Below are 20,709 nucleotides of genomic sequence, written 5' to 3'. Positions count from 1 at the left end.
CCACTAGTACACATTAACATCATTTTATTTCTTGTCTCTATCTCTTCAATCATGCTGATCCCTCTGCCATGTCATCATTTTCCTTGACTGGCTATCTCATCTTTTAAGACTCACAAGCTCAAAAAAGGTGTTCCTTAACTGTTGCTGTTCCCTCTCAAACAACTCCATCTAAAAATGTGACCTTAACCAACTCCTTACATAAACCTCTAATAGAAACAGGCAGTTCTGAGTGCAGATATTGGTCAAATGCTGAGATTATACTTTTGGTATTAGCTTAAGTAAAAATTCACAATCTCTAGGCCCAATAAGTTCAGCATCAGACAGCGTATACCTTTCACTAATTTCTAGGAGGGTGAAGAAATTCTGATTCAGGATCTGAGAGGAATAAAGTTCCTGTTTCCTCACCACCCTGAAGTCTTTTGCTTGGCATGTACTGGGGGCTGTTCAACCTCACCATGAGGTTAGCAATCTAATATTCTCAGAGATAACATAGAATGGATGTCACTGTCTGCCTACAGGACGGAGTGGGAGACAACAGTATACAGAGAACAAGGAATAAAGTCCTAGAGGTAGCTCCAGACAAGACGACTTTTAGACGGAGGACTAGAGGAAAGGTACGTGTGTTCAAACACTCAAATCCAGGGAGTATGTTAGTAAATGGTGTTTAAGGAGATAGTTGAAAGGTAGGCCTTAAGACAGTGTATTTTTAAAGTGGTAATATATACTACAATAACCCATAAACCCCAAAAGGAGACTCCAAGGTGATGTCACTGCAGAAGTCTGCCCCCACCCCTCTGTTCCTTTCATGCTCTTCTCTCTCCCATCCTGGAGATGAATAAAAATGCATATCAACAACCTTGCTTTAATGAAAAAAATTATAAAAAATAGCTTTAAACAACGTACCTTTGATTTTTTGTTCAGTGGCCTAAAATAAAAACAAACAAACAAAAAACAATGTAAATATGAAACTGAAAGATATGGATTGTTATGATAAAATGTTCATACATTACTATTACATAAGACATATACACTTTTATTAAATAAGGAATTCGTCATTTAGATGAACTGCATAGGAAAAGATATGCAAAGAAAGCATGCTTTTCCCACAGATGTGCCCCATTGTCCCTGACACAACGTTTATTAATTAAAAAAAATTCTCGAAATGTTTTAGGTACAAAGTGGAGAAGACACCACTGTATGACAGTATATAATAAAAAATGGAACTGCACTTCTCTCATCATTTAGTTTTAAAATTATTTTTATATAGCTGTCACCATTACCTTTAATGGATCTACTGAACTCTGCATATGTTTAAAAGGCTTCAAATTTTCTTATTTCAAATGATAAAAGATAAATCATGTTTTCTGGAAGAAAAGCTGCATATAACTTCTTTGGCCAAACTAGTAATAAATTTATCTCCTGGAAGTTAGGCTGCTGCAGTTAAACATAGCTAACTTTTAGGTATTTTGGGGTGGGAAAAATTTTGAAACATATTTGTCTCTTCCTACACATCTGACAATTCAATTCAAATGACTGTGTTCTGAAGCTAAACTGCAGTGGGCCCTGCTTCCCATGCCTGCCCCTACTTGCACTGTGTCTGATACAACAAGGGGAGGGGCTTGAGCACAGGAGGACTGCTCGAAGGTGCCTGGCTCAAACTTCAAGGGCCTCGATAAGAACTGATTACAAAGGCCACAAGAGAAAATCAAGTTTTTGATTATGCCCAACTGCGTAGGAATCCTAAAAAAAAAAAGATACAAGGATCGGCAGATAGGCAGGGAGGCAGGGAGGTGAGGGAAGACTGAATAATTAGTTACTGAATAATCAGGAATTGTTTCTAAATGAAGATAAGCGTTTTTATTAAACTGTCATAGGACAGGATAAATAATTTTGCTTAATCACAGTAAACTGTTGCCAAAAACACCATTTAAAAAATTATATCATTATGGAACTACATGGTGAAACACTGTATGGCAATTACTGTAATACTGAAGCCATACCAAACATGAACCTTTGCCTAGAAAGGCAGAGTAAATCAAGGCACTTAATTGCTTTACCAAGTTTTAGAGGACTAGTAACAAGTAAAATAATGGAGGCTCATCTTTACTTCATATGGATTTAAAATTTAAAAGAAAAAAAAAAATTGATGGAAGGACAATGGCAAAAGACCAGTCAACTAGCTTGAACATTTATTTCTGAGAGAAATTGTTTTTAAAATCTGGCTGTAGAAAAATAGAACTCAGTACCTGAATACTTTCAAGTGTTATAAATATCATGCCAAACAATAAGATAACTTAATTGTCTGAAACAAAATCTACACAGAAATTATTCTGCATTGAAAACAGACTTTGTGTGCTGTTTTGTGGGGATTTCTATCTTTTTGTTTAACTCTCCTGGTTTCTTCCACGGCTTATTTCCAAAGGAAACCAGGCTACAGTACATAGAAACCATGGCCATATTACTAAATCTCAAGACATGCAGTATTGCTCTTCTAGGCCTTACAACGTAAAGGGTATCTACTATGGCAGCTCCTTTGGGGAAAAAACCTCCATGTTGCTTAAAAACAGTGGTTAACCTCATCGAAGTATTGTGTCATCTACAGACAACAGCACCAAGGAGACACTCAAATGAGTCTGCCCATCGGAACACCAACTAATACAGTGAAAGAATGTTAGTTACCAGAACCCAAGAGCTCCTGATGAGGAGCAAATGGAATGATTCAAACAGATTTTTGTGCTCAGTTGGTCCAGGGGCCCTGTATATTACACAAACTATTAAAAAGAAAGTTTTCCAAGTGGGGGTCAGTGATTTTAAGAGGATTTGTCTGCAGTGCTCAAAATGAGGCCACTATCCCCATGTGGTTACTGACCACTGAGATATAGTTAGTGTGAGCATTTTTTAAAAAGGTAAATTATCCCGTTGATAATATTTTATACTGATTCCAAGTTAAAACAGCAATATTTTGGATATACTGGGTTATATAATATATACTAAAATTAACTTCAACAATTTTTTTGTTTTTACTTTGAAATGACCTTGTCATTCAAATGACATCTACGTCATTTAAATCTACGTCTCAGTTTCCCAATCCCTCAAATGGAGGAGGAGGGAAAAAAAAAAACAAACTGTACTGCTTACCTTTCCAGGGCTCTCATGAGGCTCAAGTAAAATATAAACCTTTTCCGGACAAATAATACTATTCAACGTGAAGTATCATTGTGGATCTTGTACAACAGAACTAAAGGATTCAACAAACTGAGAAGCAGAAGTATTTCTATTTTGAATACGGGTTTTCTTAAAAAACAAGCCAACCAACCTGAGCTGCGACCCCACAGCAACCAGCACCACTGTGTCAGGGCGCCAGTGAAGGCGAGGGGCAGACGCGCCAGGGCCGCGCCCGCTGTTGTTTGTCAGGCTCCGCACAACTCGCCCCAGCTCCTCGACCCTGAAGTGCACCTCAGCGGCTAAGAACTCAGGGTCTGAAGCCCAACGGCCTCATTTTCACTCCTGGCTTCACTGTGAACAGTGTAACCTTGGTCAAAAATTAGTTAACTTCTCTAGAGCTTGGTTTCCTCATCTCTAAGACAGGAACCAAACGCCTGCCTCAGACTTGCTAGGCTGAAAGGACTGAACTCACATCACGGGCTGAGGGGGAGAGGGGGCGAGCGCGTGGGGCCGCGCCAGGCAGGCAGAAAGCATTCCGCACACAGCACCGAGCGCGGCGACCTCAGCCCTGCTCGCCCGCGCCCTGGCGCCGCGCCCTCACACTGGGAAGGGATCGGACTCAAACCCGCTCCCAGCTCCCAGCTCCTGCTTTATTCCCTTTCAAATCATCTAGAATGTCTTAACAGTGCCAGGTAAGATTCCCAGTCTCAGAACAAAATGACCTTTGGGAGACAGGACTAGTAAATACTAAAATTTCCAAAGAGGAGGAATGAAATTGGAAGCTTCCTACAATCTACTTCTCATTTAAACTCAACATGAGCACATTAAATCCACAAAGCCTTTTATAAAAATCCCTTCAAGCTTTTAACACAGTAACAAAAACACTCATGAATACTGACTTCTACACATTCTCAACCAAAACATCCCAATTTGCCTTGGTGCTTCTCTCCTCCAACCCTCAAACCATTATATGCTTTCTAGGAACTATAATTACATGTTTAAAGTAAAGTTGATACTAAATTATCCCTCTGTAATTAACCTGTTTCTCATCCTCCTTTTTCTTCCTCACTACATTTCCCTCAAGATTCCTTCTAGAAATTTCTTCTAAAACCAGAAACGAGAGAAATTCATACTAACAACCTATTGCTACTATTGTTGCCCTTTTCTCACCTACAGAAACTACATTCTTGTGCTGTATTAAATTATTTTCTGAGCCTAGAATCAGAAGATAAGCAAACAGCCATAATTCTTTGATGTGAAATAGAAGGCTTAAAAAAAAAATCATCTGGTCATTGATTTCTGTTATTAACTAGAGATGTACTGGGACTGAAATATAATAAAAACCATGCAATTTTGTGTAAAAAAATTTTATAGAGGAATTTAAAATATTTAAATTGATAACTAATAGACAAAATTAGAAAAACTATCATAGTATAAATAGTATAGTGAGCTTTGATTGTTTATGTAAGGAATTATGTTATTTAGTTTCTCATTTAAAATAGAGACTAACTCATAGTCTGAATTTGAATTTCTATTAAATTTAAGTTGCCACAGTGGCAATCAGGAACTGTTAAATCTGTTTTCTGTATTCATAGCATTCTGTATTCATTTTAAAGATTTATTAAATACCTTATAAAAACTATAATATTATTTCCAGCTTTAAAGTTCACCTTTGGTTGGTAAAAAATAAAAGTACAAGATAAAGTTCTGTACCAAAAGGATAAAGCCATGGCACTGAGTTTTTGAAAATCATCAGCTGGGGGAAATAGAAGATTTCTATTCTATTCCTGTTCCATCACTCTGATGGTGACACTTAACTTATTTTAATGCTTGTGTTCCTTACACATAAACTCACTGAATTAAAACAGATAGTATCTGAAATCTTTCTCAGAAACAAAAATACGTAGTCTTTTAAAAAGTGTACACAGATTACATAAAACAGACAGATTCTTTTTACCATAGTGAATTCATGTTTTCAACATTTATATAAACAGACTCATCTCCCTGACTTATGGAGATGTCTGTCATCTACCTGGATACACCTGCTGGCTCCTACTACAGCCAAATACAAGCTTAAGGAAATGCAGAATTCCTGTGACTCACAATCTTTCATATGGGCTGTAACTGTGCCAACTTGGGTGATTTTTCCTTTTGTTTTGTTTTTAAAGAGCTATTTGGTAACAGCCTACAGAAACACCAGCTGTCCTCATTTCACCAATGGGTTGTATTCAAATTCAGCTGTAAGCCAGTTATGTGGGATTCGGGGAACAGTCTTATTTACAGTGCCAGTTCAGTCTACTAAGCTTAGCATTTATTAGCAGTATTAAATGTTCTTTATATTATGTTCAATCCCTAGATACTACTGTGTATACAGAATACATAGCAATATCCTATCAAAGCTGAAGATCTGATGAAAGGGAAAAAAACCCTCCTCATATCTCTAAGCCTCTGATGGTGGTTTCAGTGGGACACAGCTGGGGTGAGGGATGAACCATACCGTGAGACAGGGATGGAGCAGTGAAGAGTATGAAGAACTGTCACTTCAGATTTTGTGACAGGCCAAATGCCACAAAAATCATCATTTGTGCGTTAAAGACACTGACTTGGTGATTCAGATTTGGTGATGAAGAATGTAAAGGTAAACTTCAACGACTGGAGTCATTATTTAAACATGCGACTTTAAAATTGTACTCACATATTTTAAAAATACAGTATTTAAAATCTTAAAGGTTCTCATTACAAGAAAAAAAAACATGATTAGATAGACTTCTTGTGGTGATCACTGCACAACAGACACATATCCTGAATTGTTATGCTGTATCCATGAAACTACTAAAACAGTTCCCAGGTGGCACTCGTGGTGAAGAACCCACCTGCCAATGCAGCGGACCTAAGAGACTTGGGCTCGACCCCTGAGTCAGAAAGATCCCCTAGAGAAGGAAACGGCAACCTACTCTAGCATTCACGCCTGGAAAATTCCATGGACATGAGAACTTGGTGGGCTACAGTCCATGGGGTCACAAGAGTCGAACATGACTGAAGTGACTTAGCATGCACTAAAATGCTGTATGTCAACTATTCCTTAAATAAAAAACAAAAACAAAAAACAGAATATTTAAAGAAATAATTTGAGTAACTCCTTTCTTAGAATCTCCTCAGTAATTAGAGTGAATTCCAAATTAACATGTTTCATTATACAATAAGGCCTCCTGTCGTTTCACATAAATCCTAAACTTACCAGCTAAACGCTGAACTCTAGAAGCAGGGATCAATATGGCCTAATGCCATCACTCAGATGCTTGCCAAACTAATGATTCTACACAAAGTGCACCCTAGCATCTTTCTCAATAAATCTCAAGTTTCTTAAGACTCTCTTTTGGTTAAGTAATTGGTCTTCAAACAAGGCTTCCTACCAACTTTAGACTTACAGAGATACAACTTTTTTCATAACAAATCCTGAGCAAAGACTGTCCTATATCAACAGGCCTCTGACAGAGGCCTACGGCATCACCAAAGCCAAAACTATATACTAGGAATCATCCGAAACCTTATCTACCAACCACCAATGCATATTTCCCCCTCACTCCTGAGTAACCAAAGGCCAATAATAAGGGTCACCTATTAAATCAACTCAGCTCATCACTCACTCAGTGCTCTGCACTCTGTCCTCCTCCAGTTTACTGGCTTCACTGTAACCCAAACTCTGCAGTCCACAACTGAATTATATTTCCTTTCCCCTTTCTGTGTATCCCCCAACCTGGTTAAACTTCTCCTAAGATTCCCTGGTGGCTCAGGCAGTAAAGTATCTGCCTACAATGTGGGAGACCCAGGTTTGATCCCTGGGTCGGGAAGATCCTCTGGAGAAGGCAATGGCAACCCACTCCAGTACTCTAGCCTGGAAAATCCCATGGATGGAGGAGCCTGGTGGGCTACAGTCCATGGGGTGGCAAAGAGTCAGACATGACTGAGCAACTTCACTTTCAAGATGTTATTTAGCCACTCAATCTAGAACCTAAGGGTCAATCTAAATTACTCTTCCTTCACATCCTTTAAACAAACGTTATGGATGCTTTTAACAGTCCCTTCACTATGATCACAGTCTCTAGTTTCTACCCAACCCAATTCTACACTCGGTCAAGGTTCTAAATACAATTCTAAAACAGAAAATTTTATGTCACTCTACTAAAACGTCTTTGGCCACTCAACGGTCAAAATGAGAGAAGTGCCAACAGCTATGACCAGCCTCTCCAGGCTTGTCCCCTGACATTTCTACACTTGGCTTCATTTCCACACTTGGCTCCTTCCCTACCACTCCTTCCAATCAAAACCCATACTTTAACACATACAAGCTATGGACACTTAATTCTCAGTTACTGCTGGAACCATTTTCCATTCTGCTCCTCATTCACTTGGTTCATTTCTATTCTAAGAAAATTCCCGTCTCTCTACCCCATTTCAGGCTGAGTTAAACTCTTCTCTCTGCGCTTCAGTAGCTCCCTACCTGCCATAGTTTTGTACCCTGAGTTTTTCCCTACTAAATAATGGGGAGATAATTCTGTTACTATAGTTTAAACCCAGTTGCTACTACAAAAAGATATGTATTTAAAAATTAAAGTCATAACTTTTCATTAGAATACAGAAATGGAATAGTATCTTCATTGGGTCTTTAAGAACATTTTTAAGTCCCTGAAACAATATAGTAGGAGATGAGTGCACTTCTCAGTTAACTGTCGTCAGCCTCCACTATTAATCTGTAAAAATCTTTACAGACATTTTTTATTTTTCTGCAATTTGTGCTGCTTTGGTTATAATTTTTGATTAATGTACTGGCTAAAGATTTTTTGCAGCATTTATGTCTTAGGCTTATTTTTAAATATCCTTTGATTACAGCAGGATACCATGAGAAACTTTTTTTTTTAGGTAATGAACCTTATGTTTCTTGACTGTGACAGTGGTTATGGTATGATTCTAAGCATGCTTCACAACTCACAGAACTGTACACCAAGAAGTGAAAATTCTACTGTATATAAAATCAATATAATTAAAAGTAAACTTTAAAGTATAAAAAAAATACATATATACCCTAACAAAACCTTCAAATTATAAAAAAAAAATGAGCCTAGGTACTAAATAAACAGGGAAAAGAAAACTGAGACTATTTCCTATTATATTTATTACTACTTCCATTATTATTTCCTATTATGTGTACATATTACATTATCTTATTTAATTCAACTCTCATTTTACAAAACATAAGGAAACTAAGGCCAGAGAGGCTAAATAAAGTTGAAGGTTACACCCTTCTGTATGCTATGTGTGACAGCCAGACTTCAACTCCTCTCTAGAAAGCTACAAACTCCATGCTCTTCTCACTATAAAATGATGTTAAGTATTACGAAAACCTAGGAACCCCTAATTGAAAAAAAGACCTATGAAAGGACTTACCTTTTAAAAAAATTATTGGCAAGATCAAATAACTATGCATTAAATTGTATACACATTAATGTTTATGAATATTCAAAGACATTAAATATTAAAATGAAACACCACTGAAGTTAAAACATTAAATCAAATGCTTTAAGTAATCCAATAAGAGTAATTTCTTTTTAAATCTATGTTCAAACTGCTTAATATAAGTAATTAGTTTATACATATACTACCTTCTTTTGAGCAGCTTCCTTCTTTTTCTTGTCGTCTTTTTTCTTTTTCTTTTCTTCCATCAACTGTTCTTCTTCTTGCACTAAATCCCTGAACCACACAGTTGCAATTAACTTTCCCAAAATGAATGAATAACAGTAATGTTGCATATAGATTCATATTCACTCTTATTAGAAGATATGGCAAATTATTAGTTTATCATTCATTAATATAAACACAACTTAAAACCTCAATCTAAGTATACAGCGACTGAACAGTACTTTTCTTTAGTAAGTCACAAGCAGTAGAGCTTTAATGTTATAATAAGGAAGATAACTTAAAGTTAGCAAATTTTACATTGGCAGACAAACAACTCCCTCCAATTCTAGAATGTAAACAACATCTCAGGAGCAGAGTTATCTTGTTTCAGTAGCTCATGGCAATGCCTGGAACCACCCCTCCACCCAACCCTCTCCAGACCAGTATCTGGCGTATTTTCAGCTTTCCTTGCTCTAAAAACTTGATACTTATTTTTCCCCCAAACTTTCAACTTTTTATTTTCTATTGGGGTAGAGCCAGTTAACAATGTTGTGATAGTCTCAGGTGAACAGTGAAGGGACTCAGCCATATATATACACGCATCCATCCTCCCCCAAACTCCCCTCCACCATCCAGGCTGCCGCATAACCTTGAGCAGAGTTCCATGTGCTATACAGTAGGTCCTTGTTCGTTACCTATTTTGAATACAGCAATGTGTGCATGACTTTCCCAAACTTCTAACCATCCCTTCCCCTCTGGCAACCATAAGTTGTAAGTCTGTGAGTCGCTTTCTGTTTTCATACCTTTTTTTGAAACACAACTTATTCATAAAAAGATGACTTGTATTTTAGCATTATACTAACTTCATATCCTATAAACATTCAAAACTATTCTATCAACACTTGGGAAATAATCCATATTGCACTAATATAAGTTTGTTTCAGTTCTTAAAATCAGAAATGTTCAAATTTGGCAATAGAACTTTCGGCTCAGGATTTCAAGATGAATGGGCAAATGTGTTTGTCTCCTCCTTTCTGCTCTCACTCACCAAAATGATAGGGGAAAAGGTACTAAATCTATTCACAGCTGATGAATGAACAAGAGCAAAGGAAGCTACAACCTAAGAATAAACACAGAGAATGTGTTTAAACACATAAATGGCTGTATGTGCCATCCTCTGGTGGTGCAGCTCCAGAGAGGCTCCAAGATTAGAGCTGGCTCAGCACAAATAGGCACGGAGTAAAGACTGCGTAAGGAATAGAAAGGCCCCAACTATTCAAGAACTGCCATCCAGTTTGCATTCCCAGATGGCTACATGGCCGCAGGTAGCAAATGCATTTAAATTCAGCCTATAACCAAAAAAAAAAAAAACCCCACTGAAGTAAAGCCCAACAGTCAACACCCTTCGTACACACGGGGCTCCCCACCAACACTCCTCCAGCCCTTTCAATGTAGGGGGCTACTGGGTAATGAAATCTACACAAAATTGGAGGAAACATACTCGTTACCTACGTTAATTACTAGAATCTAAATCTTCATTCGTAATATCAATGGACAACCAAAAATCACAAGACATCTGAAGAAAATCAACACACAAAGGAAAAGTACCTAATTCTGCCCTTAAGGAAGATTTCCAGAGGGGTCATTATCAATACCAGGCAGAGATGGTTCAAGAAACAGGAACTAGACACTTGGAAAACTGTAAAATAATTCATTAAGCCTGGAATGTATATGGCAGTGGGGATGCAGTAGAAGATATAATGAGAAAACACAGACAAATACATAAGAAACTAGAAGGGCTGCTACAGGTACACTCACACTGAGATTACCCAAAACTTAAGCTGGCTCTGTTGACGGATGAAATTGAGGAGCTGTAGGGAGACGGTGAAAAACGAAGAGTGACATTATGTAAAACTGATGATTATCTAGTAAACCTAAGCTTACAGCTGCTAAAATCAGAAGCTGGGAGAGGAGGGTGATAACTGTTGCTGTCTTTCATTCCATTTTGTTCAAAGGAGCACTGCCTTGTGGCTGATCAAGCCAAGTGTAACCATGATTCACTCGCTAGCATTCTGGGTCAGGGAGGCAGTGAAAGCGAGCAAGCTTGCACACTATAATCCTAGAAGTCAAGGCCTGAGATAGCTACAGCATAAGAGGGAAAAAAGCATTTTAGTAAACAAAGGCAAATAAATTACATCATTGTCATGTTACTCAACCACAGCTGTTTACTAGCTCTACAGACTTCAAACTCTTTCAGCACTAAGAAGAAACGGGATAAATTACCATGTGCATCAGTTTCATCACCTTTTTATCAGGTTTCAGTGAAGAATGCTTTCTTAACACATTTGAGTGAGCACTCAAATGCCTAGTTAGGAACCCTCTCACCAATTCTCAGTGAAAGACTGTATTCATTCAACTTTTAAGATATTTAGGGTCACTTATGCAGAAACATCAGGAATCGTTAGCATTTGCTCTTTGTGTTTGCCTGTGAATTGTAGACAAGTCCTTATTCTGTAATTTTACTCTACAGGATGTTCCTTTACTATTCACCTAGAATTTTTTTCATCTGTCTCAAACTTCATTTTGAAGACCTTCTGACGACATTAACAAGTGTTTTGCTGCCCAAAAATGACCTCTTTAGTACTTAAAAGATGCACCATTTTCCCTCATGAGTCTATTACAGTATCAGTAGACACCCAAAGCATACGAGAAACAAAAGCTCTCTTCAAAACTGTCATTACAACAAACCCTACTTTCCCCACATCTCCTTCAGAAAGGCAACTGGAAAAAATACACACACACACACGCCCACCACCACCTGTGCCCAAAGACTGACTTCCAGAATTTAAATGCTAACAGAAATTCATTCAACATATGAGTCTATCGTTCACCTTATTTATCAAAAGGAGTAAGAGTTGATGGATTTGATAGGTCTACATTGTCCATCATATTTGATATGAGCTCCACAAAGAGAACAGTCTAGGTAGCAAAATCATTCTCCCCTTAAAAGTTAGCAGCAGGACATCTCAAAATGCAAGTTCTGGGTCTAGAAATGAGAACAAACCTGAGTCATTAGAACCTTACAGTGACTATGCTGGGCACATTATGGATATTTTCCCATTTGTCACTTTTTTAAAATGTTAGGGACAGATTGCCCTCTTATAGATGAAGAAACTGAAGCTCAGAAAGGTTAAGGGACTTGTCCAAGGTCATACAGCTAGTATGGAGTGGAGTCAGGATTCCAATCTAGGTTCTCAAAGCCATGGTCTTCGCTTTCCCCTACACCCTAATACTTCTCAAAGTCAAGGACCAACTCTCTTTTCAGAAGCGACAGAGAATAAAACCTTTTCTTTTAAATGGGTTAAGTGAGAGATCTTCTCACTTTTTTCTTCAGACTGTGTGCATACACAATTCTTTTATTTCCCTCCACCTTTTGTAAGAACACTTGAAAAAGAATGTATTGGGTTGGCCAAAAAGTTCCGTCAGTTTTTAAGTAAAAGACACATTTTTCGTTTCACCAAGAATTTTACTGACCAGTGTATTTACCATTTTGTTCCACTACCTTCTGCCATTTTTCAAGGCAACTTCATAATCCCATCTTCCCAAAACTTTTCTTCTTTTTGAGCAAAGAACTGTTCCAGGTGCCTTTTACAGTCTTCCAGGGAAGTGAAAATTTTTTCATAAAGAGAATTTTGCAAAAACCAAAATAAAAGGAACCTGAAGATGCAATGTCTGGTGAATATGGCGGATGAGTCAGAACTTTCCAGCCAAGTTGTACCTGGTAATCAAAGAAACTTGTGGTCCTGTGTTACCCTAATGGAAGTATGAGTTTTCTGTTGACTAATTCTGCACACTTTTTGTCAAAAGCTCCTTTCAGTTAGTCTAACTGGGAGCAGTTAGGCTTCCCTGGTGGCTCAGACACAAAAAATCTGCCTGCCAGTGCAGGAGATGCAGGTTCGATCTCTGGGTTGGAAAGATTCCCTGAAGGAAATGACAACCAGCTCCAGTATTCTTGCCTGGACGATCCCATGGACAGGACAGAGGAACCTGGGGGGCAACCATCCATGAAGTTGCGAGAGAGACATGACTCAATGGCTAAAACAACAACTGAGAGCAGCACCTGTTCAAATTAATTGCTTGGTTTTCCGAAAGAAGCTCATAATAGAGGCCTCCTTTCCAATCCCACCATAAACAAATCACCTTCTCTGGATGAAGACCAGCCTTTGGTGTGGCTGGTGGTGTTTCATTTTGCTTACCCAATGATCTCTTCATTCCACACTATTGTACAGTATCCACTTTTCATCGCCCACCACAATTTCTTTTAAAAATCTTTTAAAAACAGGACATTTTTATTACGTCTAAGTAGAGAACTGCATGCAGAAACATGGTCAAGGTTTTTTTTCCGCTTAACTTGTGTAGAATCCAAACATCAAAGTGATTAACCCAGTCAAGGTGGTGTGAATGATTTTCAATGCTTGATTTGGATATTTTGAGTACACTGGTTATCTCCCACATGGCATAGCATTGATTGTTCTCAATGTCTTGATTTGATCACTATCAACTTCAACCAGTACTGCAGGGTGGAGCAGCATCCAGTGACAAATTTCCAGCATGAGAAACTTTACAGACCACTCTTGATACATTAGATTAATCACAGCACCTTCTCCATGTACCGCACAAATCTTTTTCGCATTTGTTTTTTACCTTTCTTGAAATAATAAACTATAATATGCTAAAAGCACTGCATTTTTTCTTCCATCTTCAATATTAAAATGGCTACACAAAACTCGCCAATGTTGGTAAGTCTTTCTTTTTTTTAAATGCACACTGATAGGACAGCTGTCATAACAGACTCTTACAAAACTGTTTCCAATGAAGTTAAAGACAACTAAGAACTACTAGAATCACTGTATAGGAAACTGAATGAAGTTTCTGGCCAACCCCATACTACAGGAAATTCAAAGTACTGGAGTTCCAAACACCATGCAGGTATAATCAGGAGTAAGAACAGCAAAAGAGTCAGTGACAAAGACTGAACAGCCACTGGTTTTAACAAGAGGGGACCAAGCACTGGTGATACTTAGGACAGCAATTCTAGTATTTTTTATTTTGTGAATGTTTGTGGGAGGGCAATGTGGGATAAACAAATAGTGAAGAGCTAAAAGGTCCATGTGTGAGGAGTTCAAGGTTTTTTTTTTAGAGAAACATGAAGGTAGCTAAAAAGCTTTCAGAAGTGAGCAATAATGCTTGTCAAAAAAAAAAACAAACACTCATGAAAAATTCAAGGTGCCTGACAGTACAAGAGAGGCTATGTATTCATATTCGCCTGTATGTGTATAAAATGACTCTAAAAGAACAGTAACTGGGGGAGGGGGCAGAAGGAACTAGGCATATGGGGGAAGGCAGAGCTCAACGTATAAACCTTTTCATTCAATTCAAGTTTCTCAGCCATGTGAGTAAGTATTGAAAAACTTAAATATTAAAAGTTTTCCAGTATTAACATTAAATTTCAATATTTAAACACAGTAAAAGACTGTTCTCTGTTTCTGGTTTGCTGGGAGAGCCAGTCATGAGTGCATGCTATATTCTGTTAAAATTCTTTTCTGTCACCACTGAAATGGTTATAGAATTTCTGACTTTTGATCACTGATATGATTAACTCTGTTGACGGATCTTCTAGTATTGAACCAAGCTTTGCGTTTCCTAGTGTAAAGTCAGCTCAATACTTTTTTTCCAAAATAAATTGCTGGGTTTTCTTTCTAATAAAGGCAAAAAAACTATACTAATTTCACTGGTAAAAATGATCAGGGGTAATAATATTTAGTGCTGGCAAAAATGAAAAATTAAGAGGTTCTCTCATATTAACGGCAGAAATTACTATAACCTTTTGCAGAGTATTGTGGTAACAGTTTTAATAATTAGAGTTACACATAATCTGGGACTTTCCCAATGGTCCTTCCAGTGGTTAAGAATTCGAGCTTTCACTGCAGGAGGCACGGTTCAATCCCCAGTTGGGGAAGTAAGATCCTCCATGCCATGGGGTGCAGCCAATAAACAAATAAAGTTACACATAATCTAACCAGCCATCCCATGCTTCAGAATGTTTCTTACAGTAATAAAGCACTAGTACACAAGGCCATATGCATATGAGTAGAAAACTGAAATGTCCACCAGTAAAGAAATAATAGCATAGCACATTGCACTGAAAATAAGTTGACCTGTTTGTTGATTTGAAGGAATGTCCCTAACATTGTTAAATGAAAAAAAGCAATTTGTAAAACTGTGAACAGTGTTAGCTCATATTTGTTAAAAGTTGTCTCTTTTTGTATACCCTCCTGAACTAGGAACATCAGAGGAACCTCACAACTGAACCAACTATTTACAGGAACTGTTAAGTTTTTTAAAAAGAAAACCCCTATTTAAAATATTATGGTAAAGATGCACTATTTTTGTAAATTAGCACCAAAAACGAATGCTTTTAAAACCACCATGTCTAGGATTTGCTTTCACTACTCTAGGCTGCACTCCATCCTCCCAAAAACAGGAAAAGAGTAAAAAATGAAACAAGATTGACAAAATGTTGACACCTGCGGAAACTGGGTAATGGGTACAGAAAGCTCTTTATTCTGTTCTATTTTTGTGTATGTTTGAAAATTTCCATAATGAAAGACAAAAACAATCACAAGTCTCCACTCAAATGAGTAAGGCAGCAAGGTGCGAGATTAGAGACAGATAAAAGGAGATGAGCCTGTGAACCAAAAATCTTGGGAAGACAAAGGGCAAGACAAGTGTCCTTAATGGCAGCAAGCCTGGGATCCAGAAGGCCCTTCCTGGACCTGCTCTTCCTGATTCTTCATTGTCAGCTTTCCCTTCATTCCCAACATGAATATCATTCAAAGCAATCACTTCCAAAGGATACTCCTGTAAACTGCTGTTGGACATGAACTAGCAAGGACCTCTGATGAACAACTTGGAGGTATCTGTTAACAGTTAATTTTTAAACATCACTAATCAATTTCAATCGAAGCCTCTACAAAAGAAAGTGTACAAAAATAGATACTGCAAAATAATAGAATAAAAACCAATCAACAGGGCAAAGTTAAACCATAATATACTCACACCATGAAATATTACACACTAATTAGTTTGTTTTTAAAGGAGGGGAGGTACAGATTTCCATGGTGTGCAGGAAAAAGTTCTTATTAGCATAGCAGGTTGAGACCATGATGCTGAGAAAGGACTGCAAGACTGGCCCCTGACTGGGGTCAAGGTACTTGGATTTCAGGGAGGTTCCCACCAATCCCAAATGAATATACAAGCAACATAGGTTTGCTAAAAGCCTACTTTGTTTTTGGCGGTTGGGAATTTTGGTACATATTAGGCAGAAGGTACCTACATTGTTGTGCAGTATTGTTGCTCAGTCATCAGTCGTGTCTGACTCTTTGCAACCCCGTGGACTTTTTTAGGGGCTGGCTGTACATGGTAACTACACAATCAGCCCCTGAAAAACAAACAAACAAACAAACAAAACCCCTCTGCACTGAATTTCTAATGAGCTTTCCTGGTAGACACTTAAGACATGTTGTCATAATTTGATGCTAGAGAAATTAAGCACATTCTGTGTGACATCACAGGGACAGAAATCTTGGAAGCTGGCTCCTAGCTCCTCCAGATTTTGACCATCGTGCCTTTTCCCTTTACGGATTTTGTTTTTTATACTTTCGTTCTTGTGATTCACAGCCATGAGAATGACTATATGCTGAATCCTGTGAGCCTTCCTAGTGAATTCTTAAAACTGAAGGTGACATTGGGGACCCCCCAACAAACATGGCTTTATAAGAAAAGATCTCTAAGACACAAGGCTGAGTTGAAAAAAAAAGGTCAAGGTCCAGTTCAGTGTATATCATTTGTTAGAAAATAAAAAAGAAAATCCCATTTTAAGAAGTGCATATCCACAGCATAGCAAAGAAGCAGACCCTCAAGGTACCTGGATGATCTGACTCACTGCATCCAAAATTATTTAATAACAACCCACACAATGTTTAATCAATAAATCAGTCAGGATGTGCTTGGGGATTCCTTTAAGTCAAGCAGTCTGCTTTGTACTAGGAGAACTCTAGTAGAATTCATTGTTTTAAACTATAATTTTGTAGGAACAACAAATGAACACGCCTGAAATATGGAAACAAGAAATCGTGAAATTTCTGGTAGAGGCTATAAGCAAGTTTAGGAAAACAAGACATGTGTATGAGCTGTTACAGCTAAGGAAAGCTTCAGGGAGAAGTAAGAAGTTGATCTGGGACTTAGAAAAGAGTCAGGATTTCTACAGAGACAGAGAGGGGCTTTTTCAGGCAAGCAGCACAAAACGGCATGGACACAGCGAAGTACGGAGACCTACCAGCGAGGCAGTATCTGGAGCCAGTGCTGACTGGGACAGAAAAAGGGAGAAAAAGCGCTGGGTAGAAGCAGGACACAAACCTGCAGACAGGGTGAGAAGACTGCAGCAGTAATCCACGTGGAAGTGCAGTGTCCCGAACCCTGATGGGGGCAAGTGGAAATGAAAAGCAAAGAAGAAATCCAAGAGACTGAAACAGTTGACAATATCAGTAAGATCTGACAAAAGAGAGACAGGCTAATGACAACTCCAGATAGTAGAAAGCAAAAATTTCTAAATAGAAGCTCTGCTATTAGAAATGATAATAGAGAAGTGATAAAAAGTGAAAGTCACTCAGTCACGTCCCGATTCTGCAACCCCATGGATATACAGTCCATGGAATTCTCCAGGTCAGAATATTGGAGTGGGTAGCCTTTCCCTTCTTCAGGGGATCTTCCCAACCCAGGGATCAAACCCAGGTCTCCCGCATTGCAGGCAGACTCTTTACCAGCTGAGTCACAAGGGAAATAAGAGAAAACAGAGAAAAACTTTCCACGGCACTCAACTAGCCTATCAGTCACAAATCACTGTAAGGCAGGTCATCTTCACACAGAAACCAACTGTATGTTACAAATTAGTTATGAAAATAATTTCACATCTCCTGCAAAAAATGTTCACCTACTTTTCCCCTTACTCTGTTTTTCCCTTACTGTTTTCTCCCAGCCTTTCCCTATCTGCTCATCAGCCTTTCCTTTTCCCCTCCTTCTGTCCTCCTACATCCAAATTAATCACCAAAGCCAGCCTAGTACCACACAACAGGAAGTTGCTGGTAACCTACAAAGCTGTAATTTCACCAGATAGTAGAGACAGAAATTGAATGTTGCAAAAGAGGTTAAGAGTGATCATATTTTCAAAAATGCAGCCTTGATATGAAAAATACAAAACAGAAATGAAGTTTTTTGTTTTTAAAAATAAGGGAAGTGTTAGTCACCCGGTCGTGTTCGACTCTTGTATTCCCACTGACTGCAGCCCACCAGGCTCCTCCGTCCATGAAATTCTCCAGGCAATAATACTGGAGTGGATAGCCACTCTCTTCTCTAGGGGATCTTCCTAACCCGGGGAACGAACCGAGGTTTCCTACATTACAGGCAGATTATTTACCATCTGAGCCACTAGGGAAGCCCAATATAAGGAAGACCAGTACTTATTTGGAAACAGAAAAGGGGTTAGGGAACAAAAGTACCAGGGAAGGTAATCAATGAGGTAACACGAGAGAAGCTTGTTTACAGGTACAGGCAGTTCATACCTGCAAATGCTTGAGTCATTAAATAATATTGATACATCCACAAAATGGAACAATATGCTGCTGTAAAACAGATGAGGTCTCCATGTTGTGACATGAAAAGGGTCTGGAAGGTACACAGTTAACTGGGAAAAAAGGGTTCAGTATGCTACCTTCCATGTTGAAAGTGGGGAAGAGATACATTTCCCCATGTGCTTGTATTTGCCTGAAGGAATTCTAGAAGCACACACACAGAGAAACTAATAAAAATACCTATTCGTGACAGAAATATGTGGGGAAAAGAAGACAAAAGTCAGGGTGGCAGCAATACTGTGTATTTCTATATAGCATTTTATTTTGAACTATAAAGCACAGTTCAAAGTCAGCATATCTTCCTTTTAACAATGAAGAGAAAAATAGGATACGATGAGGTAGCCATGAAGATCCAGATGATACATAGTTTGGAATGCCTAAAAAAGTAGGAAGCTGAGCTTAAAAGGGGGTTCTATTGGCCTCATAATCTGAGCAATAAAATAATACTAGTAAAGGATTATAAGTGTTACAGCACAAAACAATGGTAAAGTCCAATCCAAAATCTGGTTTGCTAAACAACTCCTGAATCCACTCCTCTTTTGAGGCTTAACTTAATTACTAGTTCCTTCTTAATTCTTTCCAACTCATACAAAACTCACTCTTGACCTCTAATTAAACAATGCTCTTTTTCTAATTATTTCAGATGTCAATCTCACTCTTCCAAATAGAACTAATTACTGCTCTGGGAACAAAAACCGGCTCTACTTGCACTGTACTCCCCCAGCACCAGGTACTCCAATTAAATACCAATTCCTGCTTCCCTGCCTTTTACTAACACTATAAACCCATCCACCACCACACATGCACTCTTCCCACTCTTTCTTCTACCCACCTTCTACTTCTTTAAGGACCAGTTTAAATCCAATCTATTCAAGCAAACATTTCCTGGGCAGCACAGCATGTGGTTAAGAGCTCTGGCTCTGAACCTAAAAGAGAAGTGGGTTTAAATCTCAACTCCACTATACACCTGTGTAAGCCAACTTGTTTAATTTTGCTAAAGCCTCCATCTCGTTTATAAGAGGTCTTAAACTGTACCTCCCTCAGAAGTGTCTTGTGAAGATTAAATTAAGTAATGCAGAGGTAGTGCTTAAGAGATGCACCTAAGTGTATACTAAACATCAGCTCCCAGAGACTAGGTACAAAACACTGCACTAAGTTAATGTTAGTATACAAAGAAGATTGCGACCAAAGAAAAGAGAGCATACAGTAGAAAACGGAAACGGCACACCTCCTAGAATGGTTATCTTCAAGAAGGTAAGCGGTAACAAGTGTTGGCTAGGACATGGAGAGAAGGGGAACCCTTGAACACTGTTGGTGGGGATGTAAATTGGTGCAGCCACTAGGGAAAACAGTATGGAGGTTCCTCAAAAAATTAAAAATACAAGTAATAATGATCCAGCAATCTCACTTCTGGGATTTATATTCAAGAGAAACGAAAACAGGGTATCAAAAAGATATCTGCATTTCTGTTTATTGCAGCATTATTCACAATAACCAAGACAGAGAAACCACCTAAGTCCATCAATGTTGAAGATGTATGAATGGACAAAGGAATATCATTCAGCCTTGAGAAAGATTTCTGCCATTTGCAACAACATGGATATGAACCTTAAGGGCATTATGCTAAGTAAAATTAGTTAGAGAAAGACAAATACTGTATGACTATCACTTACATGTGGACTCTAAAAAAAACCAAACTTGTGGTTACTAGTGACCAAGGAATAGGAAAATTGAGATGTTGTTAAACAGGACTTCCAACTAAAGGGAATAATAAATTTGCAACTAAGCGGAATAAGTTCTGGAAATCTAATGCACAGAATAGTGATTACTGCCAATGATACTGTGTTGTATGTTTCAAAGTTGCCGAGAGACTGGGTTTTAGATGTTCTCATCACAAAAAAGAAACGATAATTACGTGACCTGAGAGAGGTGCCAGCTAATACTTCTGTGGTAATCCTACTGGAATACAGCAGACCCCTGAAGAAGGCGGGGATTACAGGCACAGACCCTATGCAGTCGAAAAGCTGCATAAAACTTTACAGTTGGCCCTTCAAACCTACAGTTCCACATCAACAGATTCAACCAACCACAGATCATGTAATACAACAGTATGTATTTA

General features: G+C 38.3%; 1 protein-coding gene across 7 annotated transcripts in view; it reads right to left on the bottom strand.

Annotated features, from left to right (window-relative positions):
* The window catches only part of TNRC6A (trinucleotide repeat containing adaptor 6A), a 95,326-nt gene that overhangs the window by 62,503 nt on the left and 12,114 nt on the right, over positions 1-20,709 (bottom strand). For 6 of the 7 annotated variants that reach the window (XR_009694432.1, XM_061153039.1, XM_061153035.1 and 3 more), the window contains 2 exons: positions 8,826-8,913; positions 904-925 (listed from right to left, as the gene is read on the bottom strand). Coding sequence is in view for 6 of the 7 variants with exons in the window: in XM_061153039.1 (XP_061009022.1) it covers positions 904-925; positions 8,826-8,913 (110 nt within the window). In the remaining variant the exon portion in view is untranslated. Of the gene's footprint in view, positions 1-903; positions 926-8,825; positions 8,914-16,237; positions 16,343-20,709 lie in introns of those variants that run through there. The other variant, XM_061153034.1, reaches the window with a different exon arrangement.

This window comes from Dama dama, chromosome 10 (assembly GCF_033118175.1).
Source record: "Dama dama isolate Ldn47 chromosome 10, ASM3311817v1, whole genome shotgun sequence".
Classification (NCBI taxonomy): domain Eukaryota; kingdom Metazoa; phylum Chordata; class Mammalia; order Artiodactyla; family Cervidae; genus Dama; species Dama dama.
This window is presented reverse-complemented; position numbering and strand designations above follow the sequence as displayed.